The 19,000-nt window shown below is 43.7% G+C and overlaps 1 protein-coding gene across 4 annotated transcripts in view; it reads left to right on the forward strand.

The window, feature by feature from the left end:
* Positions 1–19,000, forward strand: part of LOC137783610 (voltage-dependent N-type calcium channel subunit alpha-1B-like) — a 128,111-nt gene that overhangs the window by 66,998 nt on the left and 42,113 nt on the right. For 3 of the 4 annotated variants that reach the window (XM_068573732.1, XM_068573734.1, XM_068573733.1), the window contains exons 11-23: positions 42–154; positions 254–366; positions 960–1,091; positions 6,867–6,939; positions 7,304–7,421; positions 7,839–7,906; positions 8,087–8,193; positions 10,263–10,325; positions 13,550–14,335; positions 15,840–16,045; positions 16,763–16,898; positions 18,298–18,427; positions 18,824–18,883. In XM_068573732.1, coding sequence (XP_068429833.1) covers positions 42–154; positions 254–366; positions 960–1,091; positions 6,867–6,939; positions 7,304–7,421; positions 7,839–7,906; positions 8,087–8,193; positions 10,263–10,325; positions 13,550–14,335; positions 15,840–16,045; positions 16,763–16,898; positions 18,298–18,427; positions 18,824–18,883 — 2,105 coding nt within the window. The remainder of the gene's footprint in view (positions 1–41; positions 155–253; positions 367–959; positions 1,092–6,866; positions 6,940–7,303; positions 7,422–7,838; positions 7,907–8,086; positions 8,194–10,262; positions 10,326–13,549; positions 14,336–15,839; positions 16,046–16,762; positions 16,899–18,297; positions 18,428–18,823; positions 18,884–19,000) is intronic. The other variant, XM_068573735.1, reaches the window with a different exon arrangement.

Consider the following 19,000-nt stretch of genomic DNA (forward strand, 5'->3'; position numbering starts at 1 on the left):
GCTTTCTCTTTGTGTTGGTACCTTGTCCATCTTGAAAACAGACACGGCAGAGTTTGTGTTCCTGGGTTTGTTTCTGACTGAGATGTCCTTGAAGATGTACGGCCTCGGAGCGAGGAATTATTTCCACTCCTCATTCAACTGCTTTGATTTTGGGGTAAGTTATTGTTAACGGTAAGTATTCAACTTTAACCAGCAGTGCTAATTCTGTTTTGGATGCTTATTGGTCACATATTCTCTGCTCTCCTCTCTCTAGGTGATTGTGGGGAGTATTTTCGAGGTGATCTGGGACATGATCAAACCCGGCGCATCGTTTGGAATCAGTGTGCTGAGAGCCCTGCGACTGCTGAGGATATTCAAAGTCACCAAGTGAGCTCAATTCTCAACATGCGAGGCAAACTCCGGACAATTAGCTGAACGTGTCTACAATCAATGTGCAAAATTGGTGGAGTGTGGCTTTAATTCCCTAAACGACACATGTTCACAGTGTAAAACCACATTAGTGGTATTAGTCCTGAATGAACAAACACGACTGGGGCGTATCAACAATGCATTCTTTTAAGCGCTGTGTATGAATGCTTCTCTTGAAATCCTACATTTTGAAGACGTTGCGCTTTTTCTCAAGGCTCTAATCTTAATTATTTTCCCTCCAAACTGACAATCCTGTTAGAGTTGGATGGCAATCCTTTTTTTCATTAGATTAACTTTAATCCTCTGATTCACTGTAACTGGCAGCTGTAGACCCTGACGCATTGGTGGATCCATCCCACCTCCAGCTCATATTGCCAATTGTTTCCCTCGTTCCTCCCCTGTTTTGGTTGTATTTGTCTTTGTCTGAATCTGTTCTTTCAAAACAAACCATCAAATTCTCTCTCTCTCTCTCTCTCTCTCTCTCTCTCTCTCTCTCTCTCTCTCTCTCTCTCTCGCTCTCTCTCTCTGTGTTTTTTGCTGCTTCCTGCCAGATACTGGAACTCGTTAAGAAACCTTGTGGTGTCCCTCCTTAATTCCATGAAGTCCATCATCAGCTTGCTCTTCCTCCTCTTCCTCTTCATCGTGGTCTTTGCTCTACTGGGCATGCAGCTCTTCGGAGGACAGTGAGTAATCTAACCTGTGCTGCTTTCCTCCTTTTATCCGCCTATTGCGCGCACACACACACACACACACACACACACACACACACACACACACACACACACACACACACACACACACACACACACGGATACACACGCACATCCTCTCCCCTTCTCCTCTATCCATCTCTTCACCTGACCCTCCTCCCGGTGTGTGATCCCCGGCCCGGCGTGGCGGTGTTGACAGACGGGAGGACACAGCAGGTAGCTGGCAGAGCAGCAGCACCGACTGCGGCCCTTTGATATCACTCTCAGCAGGAGCTCCATGTCTTCTAATGGCAGGAACACCTCATGATTCTGGGCGGGCTGCAGTTAATCAAAGGCCTGGCATCTGTCCCAGTCTGACTCAACTGATGCACACACAGACGCCCCATCTTCTCACAACAACAGCCTTTATACATCTGTGTAGTTCTTTAATTTACAGTTTATTATTGGTGAGCCAATAGACTAAGCCTTGGCGGGACTGCTTCAAGTTTGCAAGGAAATAAACCCTTCATTTTATACCTGAATTGAGGGAATCACACAAGAGAGATGGTAGACCTGCAGTAGACCATTACCACTTTACAAATCACTTACTTTCAGTACTTACAGCAGACGCCCATTACAAAGTACAAACTGTTGCATTCAACTGGGGAAAACTACTAGATTGCTCCTTGAACTTTGACCCTCCTGCTCATACATCCACTGTGCGGAGGACTGAGGGTCAGAATACTCAGAAAAACATGCTGGCAAAATCTGGCAGAGATCCACACGAGATTAAAGGACTCTTAATCTTTTCCAAGGGAGGTTTCTGCCAGTTATTGGCTTTGATATTTATTCATGCAACAGTTTTGTTCAACATTAACCTTTAACTTTTATTACTTTGATGAGCCCCTTATATAATACAATACGCCTTTAACTCTGTGTGTTGTTACACGCTGTCACCGCTGACACAGGTATTGTACACCCTCAGAAGACATGCCACTTTCACATGAAGCATATCCCCTCAGACTGACGGCCTTCACGAACGTCACACCACAACTGGGTGTCTGCGAAGCAGCAGGCTGTTGCCATGGCGCCGAGCCCGACATCAGTCTGCGCCATCGTTAGTGCGGCATTTTTCCCCTGGTGATGGACAAGTGTGAGATAAGCCTGACGTCCACATGGTGCTTCCAGCCAGCCGAGCACACCACGGTCTACGCGTTCACCTTGATAAAGCCTAAAAATCTTCTATTCTTGTGCTTGTCTAGTTCTTGTTTCAGAAAATGTTGAATTTGATTAAAACTAAAGAAAACACAGGCAGATAATGTCGTGAAAAATAGGCTTTCAACTCTAAATATAACATGAAACGACTCATTAAGGATGAGAAGAGATGCTTCATAATATTCAGACTTTATATTCGGCGCAGAGATTGTGTTCCTGCTCTCAAAACACCAAGCGTAATCTCCTGGTAAAATTGTGAGAATTGAAAGATAAACAGCTTGAGGAAGGGGACCATCTTCCTGCTGAGACTCACAGGACATCGCCGACTGTTTGGAGAGAGTAAAAAAAGTGATGAGCTCAAAGGAAACGTTCAGGATTTACTGTAATAGAATGATGATTTCTTTTTCTTTTTTTCTGGTTGCTGCTTTGTAGCTTTCCGTTTTAAAGTTGCAGGTCTTTGTTGTTTAAGTCTGACTTTGTCAGAAACAGTAGACATGGCGTTTTATATTTTCAGCTCAGTCCTCAGTGTGCAGGCTCAGTGCAACCTCTCGGTTGGTTGTTGTTGAAAGTCTTCCATCACAGTGAGTCAAACTGGAAGGATGTCAATCACCACATATTTCCCATACAAATAATGTAATTCAAAACTGCATTTACAAACCAAGTAAAGTAAAAATTGGGCGTCAATCTCCACAAATACATTTCTAACTTGGCTTTTAAGGCAGTGCTTGTCTCCAGGCTATGTATGACACGACCAGTTTTTTAAAATAGATAATTTTTGAAGTTATCATTTAACCAACCATTTACTCAGACCAACTCTCATGTTACTCCTAAAACTGATCATATAGTTTATAGAAGCTTGTTAGCAACACATTGTTGTAGGACGCTCTATTGTTACCTTTGTTATTATATTATATGATATTAGCTTCCTGGCTAGCTAACTTCACATCTATATGATATATGTGAATTTCAGATTCTTCCATTAATAAAAAATATTACCAGTTTATTGAAATTAACACAAACATTTAATGGACATTTTGTAAAAGCTGCTGCAGAGTTGTGGGTCGTAATAATAAGAACAACCTGTGTTGTATTTCTTGAGCAGCAGGATGTCACATGTATCTTGATTCATGTCACAGTGCCAATGCTCGGCAGTATGCCAGGTATTTTTTTATATAGATATCATCCAGCCGTCGTCTCCAAACCCACTTGCACATGCTTGTGTGCTCTCAAAGATGAGTGTTTCACTTACCTACACAATGTGAACCTGCTGCTGCTGTTTGAAGGATGAGATATGGAAAGGGCCAGGGCGCGTGCTTGAGGGGAGTTTGGCCTCACATGATTCTTGTTTTCAGGAATTGATTTAATGAAGTCCCCGTGGATGTTGTGCGGAAGCCGAGCAGCGTGCTCCCAATCCCTATTATCAGAGTAAACAGAGGTCGGCGCGCAGCAGCGAACCGCCGACGCTCCCCGCACCGGGCCCGCTAATCCTCAAGGAAGGAAGGGGGGAGGATTGGAGGGAGAGTGGAGGAAATTGTGGAGAACAGCAAGGAAAGAAAGTAGAAGGGGGAAAAAAAGGAAAGGGAGGGAGAGTAGAGTGTAGAGAGTAGAGAGGTAGAGGCTGATGGGAAATGGAGAAAGTGATGAAGAGATGATCAATGGCTTAAAGCTGAAAGGGGTCAGGTGATGGAGGGTGCAGTAATAGGACAGAGAGAGACAAATGTAAGGAGAGAAGCATGGGGGGAGAATATGATGACACACTAGGGGAGGAAAGGCTTATTGAATTAATAGCCCCTCCCTCTTCTCCTCCCTCTCTTCCCGCCCACCCTCATCTATGCATGCACAGTACACATTAGAGCCAGACCGATACACGGTGGTCTTTATTGTGAGATTTCACATGGCCTGAAGTATGTGGATACATGTCAGAGTCAAGCAAAAAGCACGGCCTTTAGATGATAAACTATGACCTTTTGATGAGGACCAAGCTCACTGTCAGTTCATCCGCAAAGGTGTTGGATGGGCCTGAGGGGAGGACTCAAAGTCAGACTGGGGAAAGCCATTTCTTTGCGGGCCCATCTTTGTGCTCATGTTAGACAAGAAACAACTCCCCATAAGCTCTTGCCTCAAAGCTGGAGACACACTGGTGTCTACATAAAACACTGTTGTATGTTGAAAGATTGAGTTTTCCTTAACTGGAACTAAGTGGCCTGAACCATAAAAATCTGGGCTCTGCCAAAAGAACACATTAATGTGGGTGGCCATATACTTTTCTGTTTCTGCACAAATGAGCAGCACTAAATGTTTTATTGGCTGTAGATTTTTTTGAGTACACTTTATTAGAACACTATTTAATTTGTGTGCTTATAGTCATTAAAAATCACCGTTTGCATGGTATTTCTTTTTACTCGCCTTTAAATGATAACGCGTGTTGTATATTGTCATTCAGCTGGGAAACATATTTATTCATACTCACCATCACCACCTGTTTTTGTTACATCGCTAAATATTAGCCGTTCTCAAAAATCAATATAAGTATCCGCCACCAAAATCCAGGATTTGATTGAGTGCACATGATTATAGAGTACACACACACACACACACACACACACACACACACACACACACACACACACACACACACACACACACACACACACACACACACACACATCTGTACAGATGGCCGTTGTGGTAACAATTTGTGCTCCACTTCCTCTCCTAATTTCCTTACAGGCCCTTCTGCCTCCTCCATGTGCGTTTCTCCCCTCTTGCTCCACCTGATCTTCTGAATTAAATTGTTGTTCATAGTTTGATACATCTCATGCATTCCATACAGCAGAGATAATGGTGACATTCAATAAATAAAGGCAAACATTTTATCGTGTATGAAGATCATTTTGCAAACATTGAAAGGAGCATCACTTCATAAGCTCTTGCATGACTTTTCCTTAATTGTGTCAATTAAAAGATATTCAAGAAGGTTCTTCCTTCTTGAATATCTAAATGTTCATACTTTTTGTAGTTTAACACTAAGTATTTCAAGCACGTAAACAGTACTCATGTCTGTCCTTGTTCGGCAACAAGGATTCAATGGCCTCTTTTCTTGTCACAGTGCGTGGACACTTTATTTTTACTCCTGTTTGGCACTTGCGCTCGGCAGTTTCCTCTATTGTGAAATAGCTGAAGTACAAAGGCTCACAGAGCAGCGTTTTTATTAACTTTCTTTAGTAACTTTGTATGAGTGCATATAAGATGTCAGAGCACTGATGTGTGACTGGATTTAAGGGACACTGGACCATCATGGTAGTAGAGAATGTCTCTACAGTCAAGAACAGACATAAACCTTGACTGAACAAAAAGACAGCCTTTCATTGTCTGCCAAAATCAGCGAGATGTTGTCAGTGCAATTTAAAGTCCGATTGACAGGATGGTCAAAGACACAGGTGGATGTAGAGACACTGTGTAGAATTATTATTATTGTTATAATTATTATTATTATATGTGGTGGAGCATCATATGCACACTAGAGTAGAATTATGTGGCATTCAACAAAATGGTGTCATCAGCACAAAAACAAAGACTTTAATGAACTGATCAGGAGGCATGATGTGATATATTGCATCATGTAAATAGTGCCGGGCCGAAACACGACCCCTGTGGTATTCACATGAGTGATTTCCAGATGGTTTGATTCAACATCATTCACAGGGAGTTCTCCCTGAAAGGAAAACATGGACCCGATTGAGTGAGGCACCGTCTGTGCTTTTAGTTTGTCTCCAGGTTCTGCATATTTGGTTGATAAAAGATGGCTAACATGTCCTGTTCCTCATTGTTGTACACGTGACACGCGTCACATCGTGCAGCCCTGAGTTACAGAGCTGTGGCTCCTTTGTGACTGTTGTTTCCATCTCTATCTGTCTCATACGTTATTAATACAATACTTTACTTATATACTTATACAATACTTATACACTCGTTTGAAAAACACACGTGTTGTACTTCTGTCTTTGTGAGGGCCGGTGGGAGTTTTCGACATGTTCGGAAGTAGCGGGCATTTTGTCTGGTTCTCTGTTCATCCATTCAACACCGTTTAGGGTTTCATGGTTCAGGCTTGAGTTCAAGGGTCAAAGTTAATATTTGGTTGAGGTTTTGGAAGAAAAACTACATTTTTTTTTTACTGCTTAGGTCTCAAGTTGTTTTTTCTCTCCATCATTTCTATCAGTTCTGGGAACAACACGTCTTATACTCACCAGCAGTTAGATGATCGGACAGGTTGTACAACACATGAACACAACAGTGTAGCCAGATTGTTGTGACCTTGTTAATCTCGTGGATTGACAGTAAAAGATGAAGAAGAAGTAAGAAACCGTGCAGCTGCCACTTAAGGTGTGACTATGTCACGCTTCACATCTTCTCAGAAGCAGAAACAAGGCGCTCAGTCCAATTTGTCTTCTTGATATGTTTTATTCAAACAAAATGATACAAATGTAGCTGACTGGGACTACAGTTTTATTATTTAGTGGTTTTCTTTCTGTAAGGATGTTCTGAATCTTTTAGGTTCAACTTTGAAAACGAGACGCCAACAACAAACTTTGATACCTTCCCAGCAGCCATCCTCACCGTGTTCCAGGTAAGACCGTAACACACACACACACACACACACACACACACACACACACACACACACACACACACACACACACACACACACACACACACACACACAGAAGGTGTACTTCATACTGTCTGAACAACTGAGAGAATATTGACTTTTTCAAAAAAGACGGATTGTTATCACTCGTTTTAATTAGAGGGAATGACTGGTCTGTGTGCTTTCTGTCCCTTAATGAGCTCACTGATAATCCTTGAATTAGTCCGCGCTCATAACCCCTCACTCTGTAAAGTAATTTCGTTCAACACAGATTTGCACGGGGCTTTACAAACCCGCCCGTGTCCCAGGCGGCCTTTCCTTCTGACTCCCTCGTCTTCCTCAGATTCTGACTGGCGAGGACTGGAACGCCGTGATGTACCACGGGATCGTGTCCCAAGGGGGCGTCCGTCGAGGCATGTTCTCCTCCGTCTACTTCATCGTCCTCACGCTCTTTGGAAACTGTATCCTCTTTGACAGCCCGCGATATTAAAACTGCATCGTGTCCGAAGTGAGTCAGAAGGAGCAGGGCGAGGTCTTAGGTCCGAGGCGTGTGCAGTTCCTCCATTTCGTTTTCATGCTTTACATTGAGAGGAAATAATGTTTATCAACAGCGTCCTCAAAATGTAACAACCTCAATTTGGAACTTTTAAATATTAATACCTCAGATTCCTGAATCTCAGGTAGAGTTAGTAATGTGGTTTGAATGCTTTGTTCAACTGGGACATCCTGAAAGTTTAAAAACCTCCCTGGAGGCTACAGTGGCCATCAAACCCCATTTATTAAAATGTTTTGTTCATCAGTTGTGCAGGTGAAGGGGAAGGTGACAGATGTGTTAAACTCAAACTCTGTTCTTTCTCCTGAGTCCCGTTGTACTTCAGACACCCTTCTGAATGTCTTCTTGGCTATCGCCGTCGATAACCTCGCTAATGCACAGGAGCTGACTAAGGTAGGTCTGAATGTTGTATTTGAAGACACATTAATAACACAGAGCAAAACAAATGTTGTAGTTCCGCTTCCTACTTCTCAGTGAAACACGCCAAAAGCCCTGCTTCTGCACGGGGCAGCAACATGTAATGTGTTTTCATTAAAACACAATTTGATGTCTTTGCTGTCACTGATGCTCCAGGACGAAGAGGAGCAGGAGCAGGCAGCCAATAAGAAGCTTGCCCTGCAGAAAGCTTTGGAGGTGAAGGAAGTCAGCCCGATATCTGCAGCCAACATCTCAATCGCTGCGTAAGTTTCTGAGCATCTCTCTCCTCTGACAGCAGCTCTGTTCATCTGCACGGGATATGAATCAATATTCTTTTCCCCTTCGACACATTCTCATCCCAACTCGTCACTTATTGACGTTTTTTCACGGACCCCATTGGTTTACATTTTTTTGCCGTCTTTAGTGGCAAAGTGTTATTCAGCAGCCTAATGTTAATATACCAGAAATGTGAGACGTGAGTCCTATATGAGAAAGATAGAACTAAACCTTCATCTTCACTGTCAGAATTCTCTCGAATATGATCATCACACGGATTTCTTCATTTACTCAAACGCAGGCGCTCCTGTCATGCACACACTTTTGGCCCGCCCCTCTCCACCACAGGCCTGTGATTGACAAGTGTGGGGACTTGTGTCACCGAGGATATAAACCACGCCTCCAAATTCAACACTATTTTTAGAGCCTGCGTGAACGCTAAAATCACAAGTCCGTCAAAAAAAGGAAACTGGTGGTAAAATGGAGCATTTTCATCAGCGATTCACAGCCTCGATATGCAAAGCTGGAGGTTAAAATAAGTCTTCCTTTGACTCCCTTCTGTTCTGCTAGAGCGTCGACAAAACAGACATTGTCTGTGCGTTGTGCACACGCCGGATAGATTTGTTTGTGTGTTGTATAATTCTGCGCAGCCCTCTATTCAGCTAATGAAGTGATTATCTTTGATTCACACTCGCTCCTTAATTGCCGTCCTCTTCAGTAAGGACTAGGTCAGATAGACTTTACCGACTCATCAGGAGCCGGTTGCACCAGATGTTCATAGGTTCACACGCAACCGAGCAAAGTTTCAACATGACGCACCTGAAATGGGTTGCTGACAAGACAAACGTTAGCGTTACCTTGCTAATATGTGACCCGTTTAAAGTTAAGGATAAAAGAAGTAATATGGAATATAACATATATTATATTAAAACAAAAAAATATGTAGATCTGGAATATTTGAAATTACATTTAACATAAAAAATGCCTTTAAATAACATAACTTCATGCCGATGACATTAGCATGTGTCTGTACGGGACGCAGCAGTTTTTCCATCCACGTCATTATTAGACAGTAGGAGCTGATGCCGTGGATGAAAAGGATGGAGGATGGGCGGGTCAAACCAACTCAGGACTTTCAACCAGGACACCACTGAACGTGTCCCACCTTAAACCAAGTCTACGTTGACTCATTTCACCTTTTTTTTTTTAACCCAAATCGTGTCGCTTTCCTCACCTTACTTTGTTGATCTTGGCAGACTTTAGAAAAGTGACTGTATTTCTGTGTTTCCTGTGAACACAGAAGTATATTTTAAAACAACACTACGCGTGTAGAGGCGAAGCTGGGGCATGATGCATGCCGATGGAAATAAAAACAAATATTTTGTGCCTCTTCAAATAATTTTGGGGAAAGTGAAGTGCCTTCCTGTTTACTCATCGCTCTTGGACAGCACTCACACATTCCTAAAGTCTTTACTAGCTCAGACTTTTCTTACGTTGGTGCAACCTCTAGTTAATCCCTATTTAGAAACTAGCTAGGAGTCATAAGGGCTTAGGACGAACTCGGGCACTTGGTGAAGGATGTAGGAAGCTGGTGCAACACATTCCAGCTCTGGTAATCACTGTATTTCCCCTTTTCACTGCCTGTATTGTTATTATGTGTTCTTTGATTAGTGACAACTTCCTTTATTTTAAACAAACTGCTTTATGTTCATTATGTGTGCTGTTCAGGGAAACACAGGGTTTCATTACAAAAAGATTTGTCAATCTAAATATATTTTAAACTCATAAAAGATCATTGCAATCACTAACTTGTGCGGTTCCGGTTTTTGGAATGAAACTCCTGCACAGTTTTCCTTTACAGTTTTGTCTTTATAGAAATGTCTCTGCTGACGGACACGCTTTTATTGCTGTTTTGTTATTAACATGTTGCATAGTTTAGTCCTGTACTGTAAGACAGGAGGGGGCAGGTGGTGAGACAGACAGACAGCTGACCGTCCACCTGTCCCCTCCAGATTTGTGTCTCATTTTTCTTTTGTTTTTTGTTCTGCATGTACAGTTTTGTAAAGCAAAATCGAGAGGCACTCTCTCGCAGGTCGTCCATCAACAGCATTCAGTCACCGTGAGTTATCACTCTCTGTTACAATATTCTCCTCCTCCTCTCCTCTCCTTACCTTTGTTGCTTTCTTCTTCTCTCCACTCCTTATCTATTCTTCCTTCTACTTGTTTCTTTTCATTCCCTCTCCTTATGCCAAACTCTTTCATACCTCTCCTCTTTTGTCCTCGTTTTTACTTGTTTTTTTTTCTCCTTTTCATCTTTCCTCCTTTTCCTTGTTTCTTCTCCTTTCCTCTTCTCGTTTGTCTCTGTTCTTGTCTCCTCTTCTTTCTTGTTATCACCTGCTCATTTCCCATTTCCTTTTCATCTTTTTTTTCCCTCTCCTTTACTTTTTTTCATCTCCTTGTCTTCTTTTTCATCCTTGCCTTCACTCTTTTTTTCCCCTCTTCCCTGCTCTTTCATTGTGTCCTGTCTTTCCCCCTTCCTGGTTTCCTTTCCGTTCCTCTCTTTTCTTTTACTGTTTACTCTTTCCCTTCTTCTTCCCTCCTTCCCTTTGTTCTCTCCTCCCCTTGTCTCTACTCTCCTCTCCTCTTTTCCTCTGGACCTCCATAAAACTAAATGTCTGCATTGCTGAAAAAGTGAAATGTATTTATGATTCTTGTCAAAAAGAAAAAAAAGCAGCCATCACGAAGCGCCTCACAGAGCAGAAAAGCTGTGCGTCCAGTCTGGGCGTCATCTTGAGCCCCAGTCGCTGATACAAACACACGCTCTGGTCTTTGCCGATAGAGGCAGCTCCTCTGTGTCGGCGCCTACAGCTCCTCATCTCACGCTCCGTGCTCTCTGATGTGAATCATTTGTGTATAAATGTTTAATTTCCCTGAATGTTTCCATCACTGCGGGCGGTTCGACATTTATTTGTTATCGAGGACTCCCAGGACATCACTTTAAAAGATATATGAGAGCCCAGGCCAAAATCTGCTCTCCTCCCCGGCGATCTGCTGTCTCAATCGATTCGAATGCAGATGGAAGCACCTTCTTTAGCACCTCCCCTGTTTGAGAGAACGATACTGTACGTTCCTAGATTACTAGGAGTGGCTGTCATTTCCCTGACGCTGCCCTTTTTGTGTGTGTGTGTGTGTGTGTGTGTGTTTGTGTGTGTGCGTGTGTGCTTTCTCAATAAAGCTCACTAAATAACACTCCCGTCCCCCTCAGTGTCACAATCCTTCACTTTCCTTTCTGTGAACATTGAAACGCTTACCTGTACGTCTGCTGCTTACCTGTGTGTGCATACCTGTCCTGTGTCCTCTGTGTTTTCTGTCTGTCTTTTAGGAGTTATTCTGTCTACTCCTCCCCCGCCCGACGAATCTCGAGGTACAGGTGACCAGACGGAGCAAACTTAACTAACCCATAAAGCCCCATGTAAATAAATCATACTGCACAGAAACAGTATGCAATGGCTTCATATGTGCTAGATGGAAACATAAAAACTAATCGTTTTATGGTGTTTTTGACTCGTTCCACATGTGTAGAAATACCCATGTCCAAAGAAACTGTCACTGGGGAAAAAATGTCAGTGTACGTTTCAAACCACAGATATGTTTCTTTTAACCATAACCAAGCTAAACCAAACCTATTGTTTCACAACCTTAAGCATGCGTCATTGTTTATACAAGGTTTATACAAAATGTATTTATCAAACGTATTCAACGTGGTTTTCAGGAACGTAGAATGGCAACTTTGTTTCCGGTGTCTGGATATTTAAAAAAAAAATCCTATTTCACCTATCAATGTGATCTCTGACCATATTATTCTCAACCTGGGAATCAGCTTGGTCAAGACGACACATGTCAGGACTGACCATCAACCCACAGCATGTTGGTCATACCTGCCCCATCACACATGACCTGGGTCAGAATGAGGAAAAAAAAACAGATCTCTTTTTCATAGCGAGGTTTGCTACATGCCACCTTCTGACAGCTAAAATGATGAGCGGTTAACCAATTACTAAAATGAACAGAACTGCCTTCACTGTTTTCTTTACACATGGTGTAAATAAAGACACTGTTTTCCATCGACCCATGACAAAATCTCTTACAGGGTATTCCCTTCTTCATCCTGACTTTGTTTTGGGGTATACAGACATATCATAGCTTTGAGTTTCTTCATTTTCATTTTGTTCTGACACGGTTTTCTAATAATTGATATTTGAATGTGCCCCGTGACTTTTCGATACCATCTCCAATTGATTAAGTGCTGCTGTGATTATGGTCATGCTAGATTGTTGCCCTGTTAAAGGATTGTGTTCACATCTCTCCAAGGCAGCTCTCACGTGCCTATACATACGCTGACTACAATTTGTAATAACTTCAACCAAAACATTCAAATGGATATGGATTTTGTTCCCAATCTCCAATATTAAATTCCCATCAAGAAGGGAAATATTTGTGGCCAGTAGGAGGAACAATAGCAGCCACTCCAGTATCTCTTTCAATGTACTTTGAGTATGTCAGTGGTTGACTTTGAACATGTGACCCCTTTAAAGTCTCTGATAGGTACAACCTTCAGAAAGGAAGGCGTGTTGCAGGCTGCTGTATGCATCTGTTTCAGTCCATCAGAAGCCTGCTGTCAGCATCAGCTCCTACAAATCTCTGCTGATAAGATCTCCTTTTGGTGCTTTTTTCTCCTCTAAAGTAGCAAGTTCTTCAGAGAAGAAAAGTATGTTGGAGATGTTTCGCGTTTCTGACATGACCGCCACACATCTGGTATTTCATAGCGGTGAGAATCAATTAAAAACATATCCAAAACAATACCCAGTCAGTCCTCACTCGTAAGGAAAAAGAAATCCCACAAGGCTATGATTGAACTATTCTGCCTCTATCAAAAAATGGCAATACATCAATGTTGAGGACCCCAAATAAGACATAACCTTCCCATGATCAGGTCATGTCATGACACCAGCATGTAACCACCAGCAGTAGACAAAGTGTGACATCTTACAGTAGGTGTTGGGAGGATTTGAGCTACTTCCTCCATACGACCCTCAAAGCATGGTAAGTGAAAGCTTTACCATGGTGAACATGTGTGCTGACGCATCCATAGACCACCTCGCGTCTGGTTACCTAGCTGGTTACGGATCGCGGCGTGGCTATGGATGAAGCTGTGGATGGTGATGTTCTCCCAAAACCCATTCCAACAAGAAGTCAGAAAGTGATTCCTATAAAATGTTTCTCTTGTCATTGTCTGTCCCTTTCCCATGATCCCTCTCTGTGGCTTTTGATTCATATGTGCAGTAAGGAGCAGCAGCGCTCAGCAAAGGCCATGTCAGTGTGGGAGCAGAGGACCAACCAGCTCAGGAGACACAACGTGAGGACGAGCAGCGAGGCTTTGTTCAACGAGCTCGACCCGGAGGAGCGCCTCCAGACGTCCTCCACCCTCCATCTGCACCCGGACATGAAGACTCACCTGGACCGGCCGCTCGTGGTGGAGGCCAAGAACGGGGATAAACCGGTCAGGTCACCCGGCAGGTCGCCAGGCAGGTCGCCCGAAGGAGCGGGGGAAGAGGCGGCGGGCCCCCGGCAGCAGGACGGGCTGGGAGACCACGCACACACCAGGAAGCACCACCGGCACCGCGACAGGAACGGGGAGAGCAGGGACGGGGCCGAAGGCCGGGAAGGGAGGCACCACACCCACCACAGCCGGAGCAGAGAACCCAACACAGACGGCGCCCAGATAAGAGAGAGGAGAGGGGAGAGCAGCCACAGCCGCGACGGAGGACAGGGACCCCGGCAACACCAGCAGGCCGGCTCCCCTGAGGAGGAGGCCAATGACTGCCGAGGAGGAGAAGAGAGGGGCCACCGCCACCATCACTCCCATCGTCCGCCAAAAGAAGGGAACGGGCTGATGGCAAATGGCGCCCACGGAGAGCGCAGGGGGAGGGGTGGGGGAGGAGGAGGAGGAGGAGGAGGAGGGGACAGTAATGGAGAGAGGAAGGGACGCTCCTCCCGTATGGTCAGAGCTCAGTCTACTCTGGATGGAGACGACTGTAAGAGGAACAAGAATGGAACCAAAGGCCACAGGTAAAGACTGCACATATTGACGAAAAGCCAACTCATACAGGAGTTTGCCATCGGCGATGCTCTCACAGTATGCAGCACCCCGTTTCCAACTTATAGTATTGCTCCTCATGTTGTTGTGTGTTATTACAATAGGTGAGTGATTGTCCTCTCCCTGTGTCGACTGTGGCTCAGTGGTAGAGCAGGGCTGTCCTTCAATCAGAGGATGGGAGGTTCGATCCTCGGCTCCCCTCGGCCATGCCGCTGTTCCTGCGCTGCGTGAATGATTAGGGCAGGTGGCACTTTGCATGGTACTCCCTTCCATCAGCGAGTGAATGTAGTGTTAGAGCATTTAAAGCAACTATAATCACTATTATTTATAATGACAGCGTATCAGAGGACAATGTGAAAACAATGTGTAATGGGTCACTCGTTGTGATGATCCTACAGATAATTATCTCCTGAAACTGCAGCTCCCCTCCATTTTATGAAGATTTACAGGGGTTTTTAACTAATTGTTTGTGTCTGGCTTTACTTTATTGTTTTGGTTCCCTCTCAGTGGGTTTTTTTTAGTCGCAGCTGGCAGCTGTTTTCAAAGTAAAAGCTTGAAAACAAAAGAAACATTGCATACAACCTGCACAGCACCAAACAGCAGACACACACAGTTTGAGAATATCTGGTGCATTTCCCTCAGCATGTGGTTGAGATCAAAAACAGAGCTAAAAGAAAAGAACATTGGACTGACTTTTGTGTGGGCGGTTGTTCGTTCACAAGGCGGCACATCAACTTAAACGGTGATGACATGTCGGCGTTGTGTGTTCGCATGTGTTGCCCCAAAGAGGCAAAAGAAATACTCCAGGTTTAAGGTACAGTGGTGTTACACCTCCAATTCACAAATTTCTGCTCCGTCTCCCATTTTGTTCTGTGTAAATCCCCACAACAGACTCATTCACGCTGCCGTTTTCCTACTTCTCAAGTGTCGGCGTTTAGCTTTGTTTAACTTTGAATGGATGTGCATGGCTCGCCAGTAAAAACACTGATGCAATGTGTTTTAAAAAGAGAGCTGACCTGGAACCATCAACGTTCTCTTAATCCTCCACCAAGTTTGGTTTCTGAATTGGTTCAAACAGACTTGCAGTTGCAGAGTCTTGCTTCACTTTATATCTTCTTTGCCAGTTTTGAATATGTGTTCATGGGGTCTTACAGCGGCACGTCAAAACATCGTCTAAACGCTCGCTACAGCTGTCTGATTGGCTTGTTATGTATCTGACTGGGCTTAATTAATTCTCTAGTGGAGCTTTTCGACTTAAATTTCATATTCCACGACACTGTAAGAAATAGTAAGAATAATTTACTATTTGCATCAGTTTGTCTCCATAAACACAATATAACTACAATAAAAACAGCTTCTCTTAGCCTGCTGCCACATAAATTGTGGTCTGTCTCCCAGGAGGATAGAGAATCGTACTCCTATGAATCTCATTTGGCAGAAAAAAGCTTGAAGCATCCTGCACATCTCTTCCCCCAGGGAGAGGCAGCCCGACTCTGAGGAGGACGGCCTCGCCTGCAGTCCTCTGCAGCCGATGCGGAGTACCATGAGCCTTGGAGAAAAGCAAGAGGATGCTGACAACCAGAAGAACTCCACCAGAGCCAGCCAGGCCGGCCTCAACAGCAGCGCCATCCTCATCCCCGTCACCATCACTGCCCCGCCCGGCGAAACCACCATCGTACCCAGTGAGTCACTGTCACAGCAAGGGAGAGAGCAGTGGAGAGGAAAAGTTTTGCTTTTTAAAGTTTTTGAACATTATTCACATCAGTTATCAGATTAAGCTCCTTATTATATTTTTTTTTACACTCGTCATCACTTAGTCATTAAGGCTAATTAAGGCTAATTAAGAATACCACCAGAGCCCCAGATCTCAGCAAAGAAATTAATGAGTAAAATCTTATCATATACAGTCAGGGTAATAATTGATGCCCAAAAAAAACATTTTACGGGAAAAAACTGTACTGCTCTGTTTAGTATGACTAACAGTCTACAAGTTAAGCAGGGTAAATGTTTATTCATGTCATCTTTGTTTAAGAGGGACAAATACACAAGAGAATTGCACAATCATTTTCTAGTCCAATGTATCATGTGGGCTCGATACATGACATCATGTTCACTGTCCTAGCTTAGCATGTTAGCGTGCTAAAATGAGTTTAGTCTGTGTTTGTTATGTCAAGAACACAATGTAGTGTTGATAAACTAAGACGTTCATATATATATATTTAATGCTTAGTCAACCACCATCATATGAGAAATTTCCAAATAGTAGAGTTATTGATTATACATTTGTATGGATGCAGCAAGTAAATAAACATAAAACAACTTAATAGATTCCATGGACAAAAAAACAACAGTTTGTGCTTCTTTGAGTTAATGAATGTGTACATTTTTTTCCACTCTAGTGAACAATATTGACTGCGACAACTTCCGACTTGGCGAGGAGAAGAAAGACCTGGAGGAAGAGGAGGAGGAGGCAGCTAATGGGCCTCGGCAGATCCTTCCCTACAGCTCCATGTTCATCTTCGGGCAAACAAACCCGTAAGTCATAACTGCGAAGGGACTTGAACGGGTGACATAGACTAATATTGATAGTTTTGGTTGAATTAAGGACATTAGAAAGTTCATAAAATCCAGCCATGAGGAGGATGTTTGACCATGTACAACAGGGACAAACTCACCAACAGCACATGGCGAATCCCAAGAATCACCAAATTGTTTAATTCACCGACCTTGTTAAAGCAATATAAGAAACTCGGAGCCATAGATTACATGTTCTGCTTGATTCTGCTTCCCTGGTGGTTACCGAGTAAACATGTTTCATACTCATTTCCCCAGGAAACCCATCAGACGTTGTTTTGTTAGAGGCTATATATCTCGGGTTGTGGACAAAAATCAATAACACTGACGGAGAGGAAAAGATGACGAGCAATATCAAATTCCAACCCCCTGGCTACAGGAAGTGGTTATCAGGGTGTTTCTCTGGTTGTGAAGGAACAAAGCTGGTGCAGTTGACTCAGCGACACCAGTGAGATCAACTTGAGCTTAACTTTAAGCTCAGCTCTGGAATCAAAGTCCTGACGGGGGCTAAACCCTAAGAATAGGTATTAATTGCACTACTGTGCTTGTAATGGATTATTTATTACAAAAAATAATGTTTATGCGCAAGGTACAATAACACCTTTGTTCCAAAGATCAAATCGTAGTCATATCGTGGATGGTTGCGTGAAGCGAGAGGTAGTGTTGAGTCGGATCAGAAGCCAAGGGAAGCTGGCGACACATCTGGTAGTCCACAAGGTCTCCAACTCCTGCGTGTGGAATAGTTTTTTCCCGCATTCTCGGAAATAGGGACTTGTTTAAACCCTCCTTTTCCGAGGTAACTGCCATCTTGCCTTTATATAACCGGAGTGAGAGCTGTGTCTGCTGTGTCTCTCTTCTATGCTGATGATGTAGTTCTGTTGGCTTTAGACCATGACCTCCAGCGCACACCGGGGTGGTTTGCAGCTGAGCGTTAAGCAGTTAGGAAGAGCGCCAGCACCTCAGATCTTAAGCCAAAATGAAGGGTTGGTGAGGAAGCTCTTGATTTACAAGTCTATCCACGTTCCAAAAACAAACTCTTGATTGGGACTGAAATACTATCAATCCTGGGAAGTACAGAAAAAATACTTTGTTCAAGTAGATTTGTGTGTGTGTGTGTGTGTGTGTGTTTTTTTTGTGTGCGTGTGTGTTTTTTTAACCGTCTCTTTCAAAGTTGTGACATGTTGATTCCATCAAAAGACATTGGGATCCCAGATGTTTCGGAGCTGTTTGGTCCCCCAGAGGCTGATGCATACGTTGTTATGACAAGGAGGGATATGCATGTTCTCCTTGTCCTGTTATCGGAGGACGTCACCTCGTGAGGTCTTACTTTTTACATTCATGTATGTGTGCGGTCTTGCAGTGTACGCCGGCTGTGTCACTACGTGGTCAACCTCCGCTACTTTGAAATGTGCATCCTGCTGGTCATTACCATGAGCAGCATCGCCCTGGCAGCCGAGGACCCCGTGCAAGCCAACGCGCCGCGCAACAACGTGAGTCAGGCGGACATCTCGACGTCATGAATAAACATCTGGATGTGCACCTCGAACACACTGCTTGTCAGACCCGCAGTCACACATGAGGATTCACGCACACAACACGTTTCCTTTGGGCCGACTGGCTGATTCCTTCAGACTGATTCAGTCCTTCCTAACGGGGCTCGACAGGTTGCTCATATTGAGGAGCACAAGATGAAGCTTCTCTTTTTTGGGGGCAAATGAGGGCATAGGAGTGCAAAGCTGACAGAGCTTGAAAAATAAACGACAGGGTAGAAGAACATGTTGTTCATAACTGGTCCATTCACATACACACAAAAAAATGTACAAAGTGCATTTAAATATCTGTCACTGGATCTGATGAGTCAATATTTTCTCGCTCTCTGTTTGCAGGTTCTCAAGTATCTGGACTACGTCTTTACTGGGGTCTTCACTTTTGAGATGGTGATTAAGGTGAGGAGGCTGTTGAAGTAGCGGTGCACTTGGATTGGAGCTCTGAAAAACCCGCTGAGTAGTTTGCAAGTCAAAAAACTGGCAAGAATGTGCTTGAAAATGTCAACTTTTTCAGAC

Source organism: Clinocottus analis, unplaced genomic scaffold (genome assembly GCF_023055335.1).
Source record: "Clinocottus analis isolate CAN_PGR_092001 unplaced genomic scaffold, fCliAna1.0.p SCAF_13, whole genome shotgun sequence".
In the NCBI taxonomy this organism is placed as follows: Eukaryota; Metazoa; Chordata; class Actinopteri; order Perciformes; family Cottidae; genus Clinocottus; species Clinocottus analis.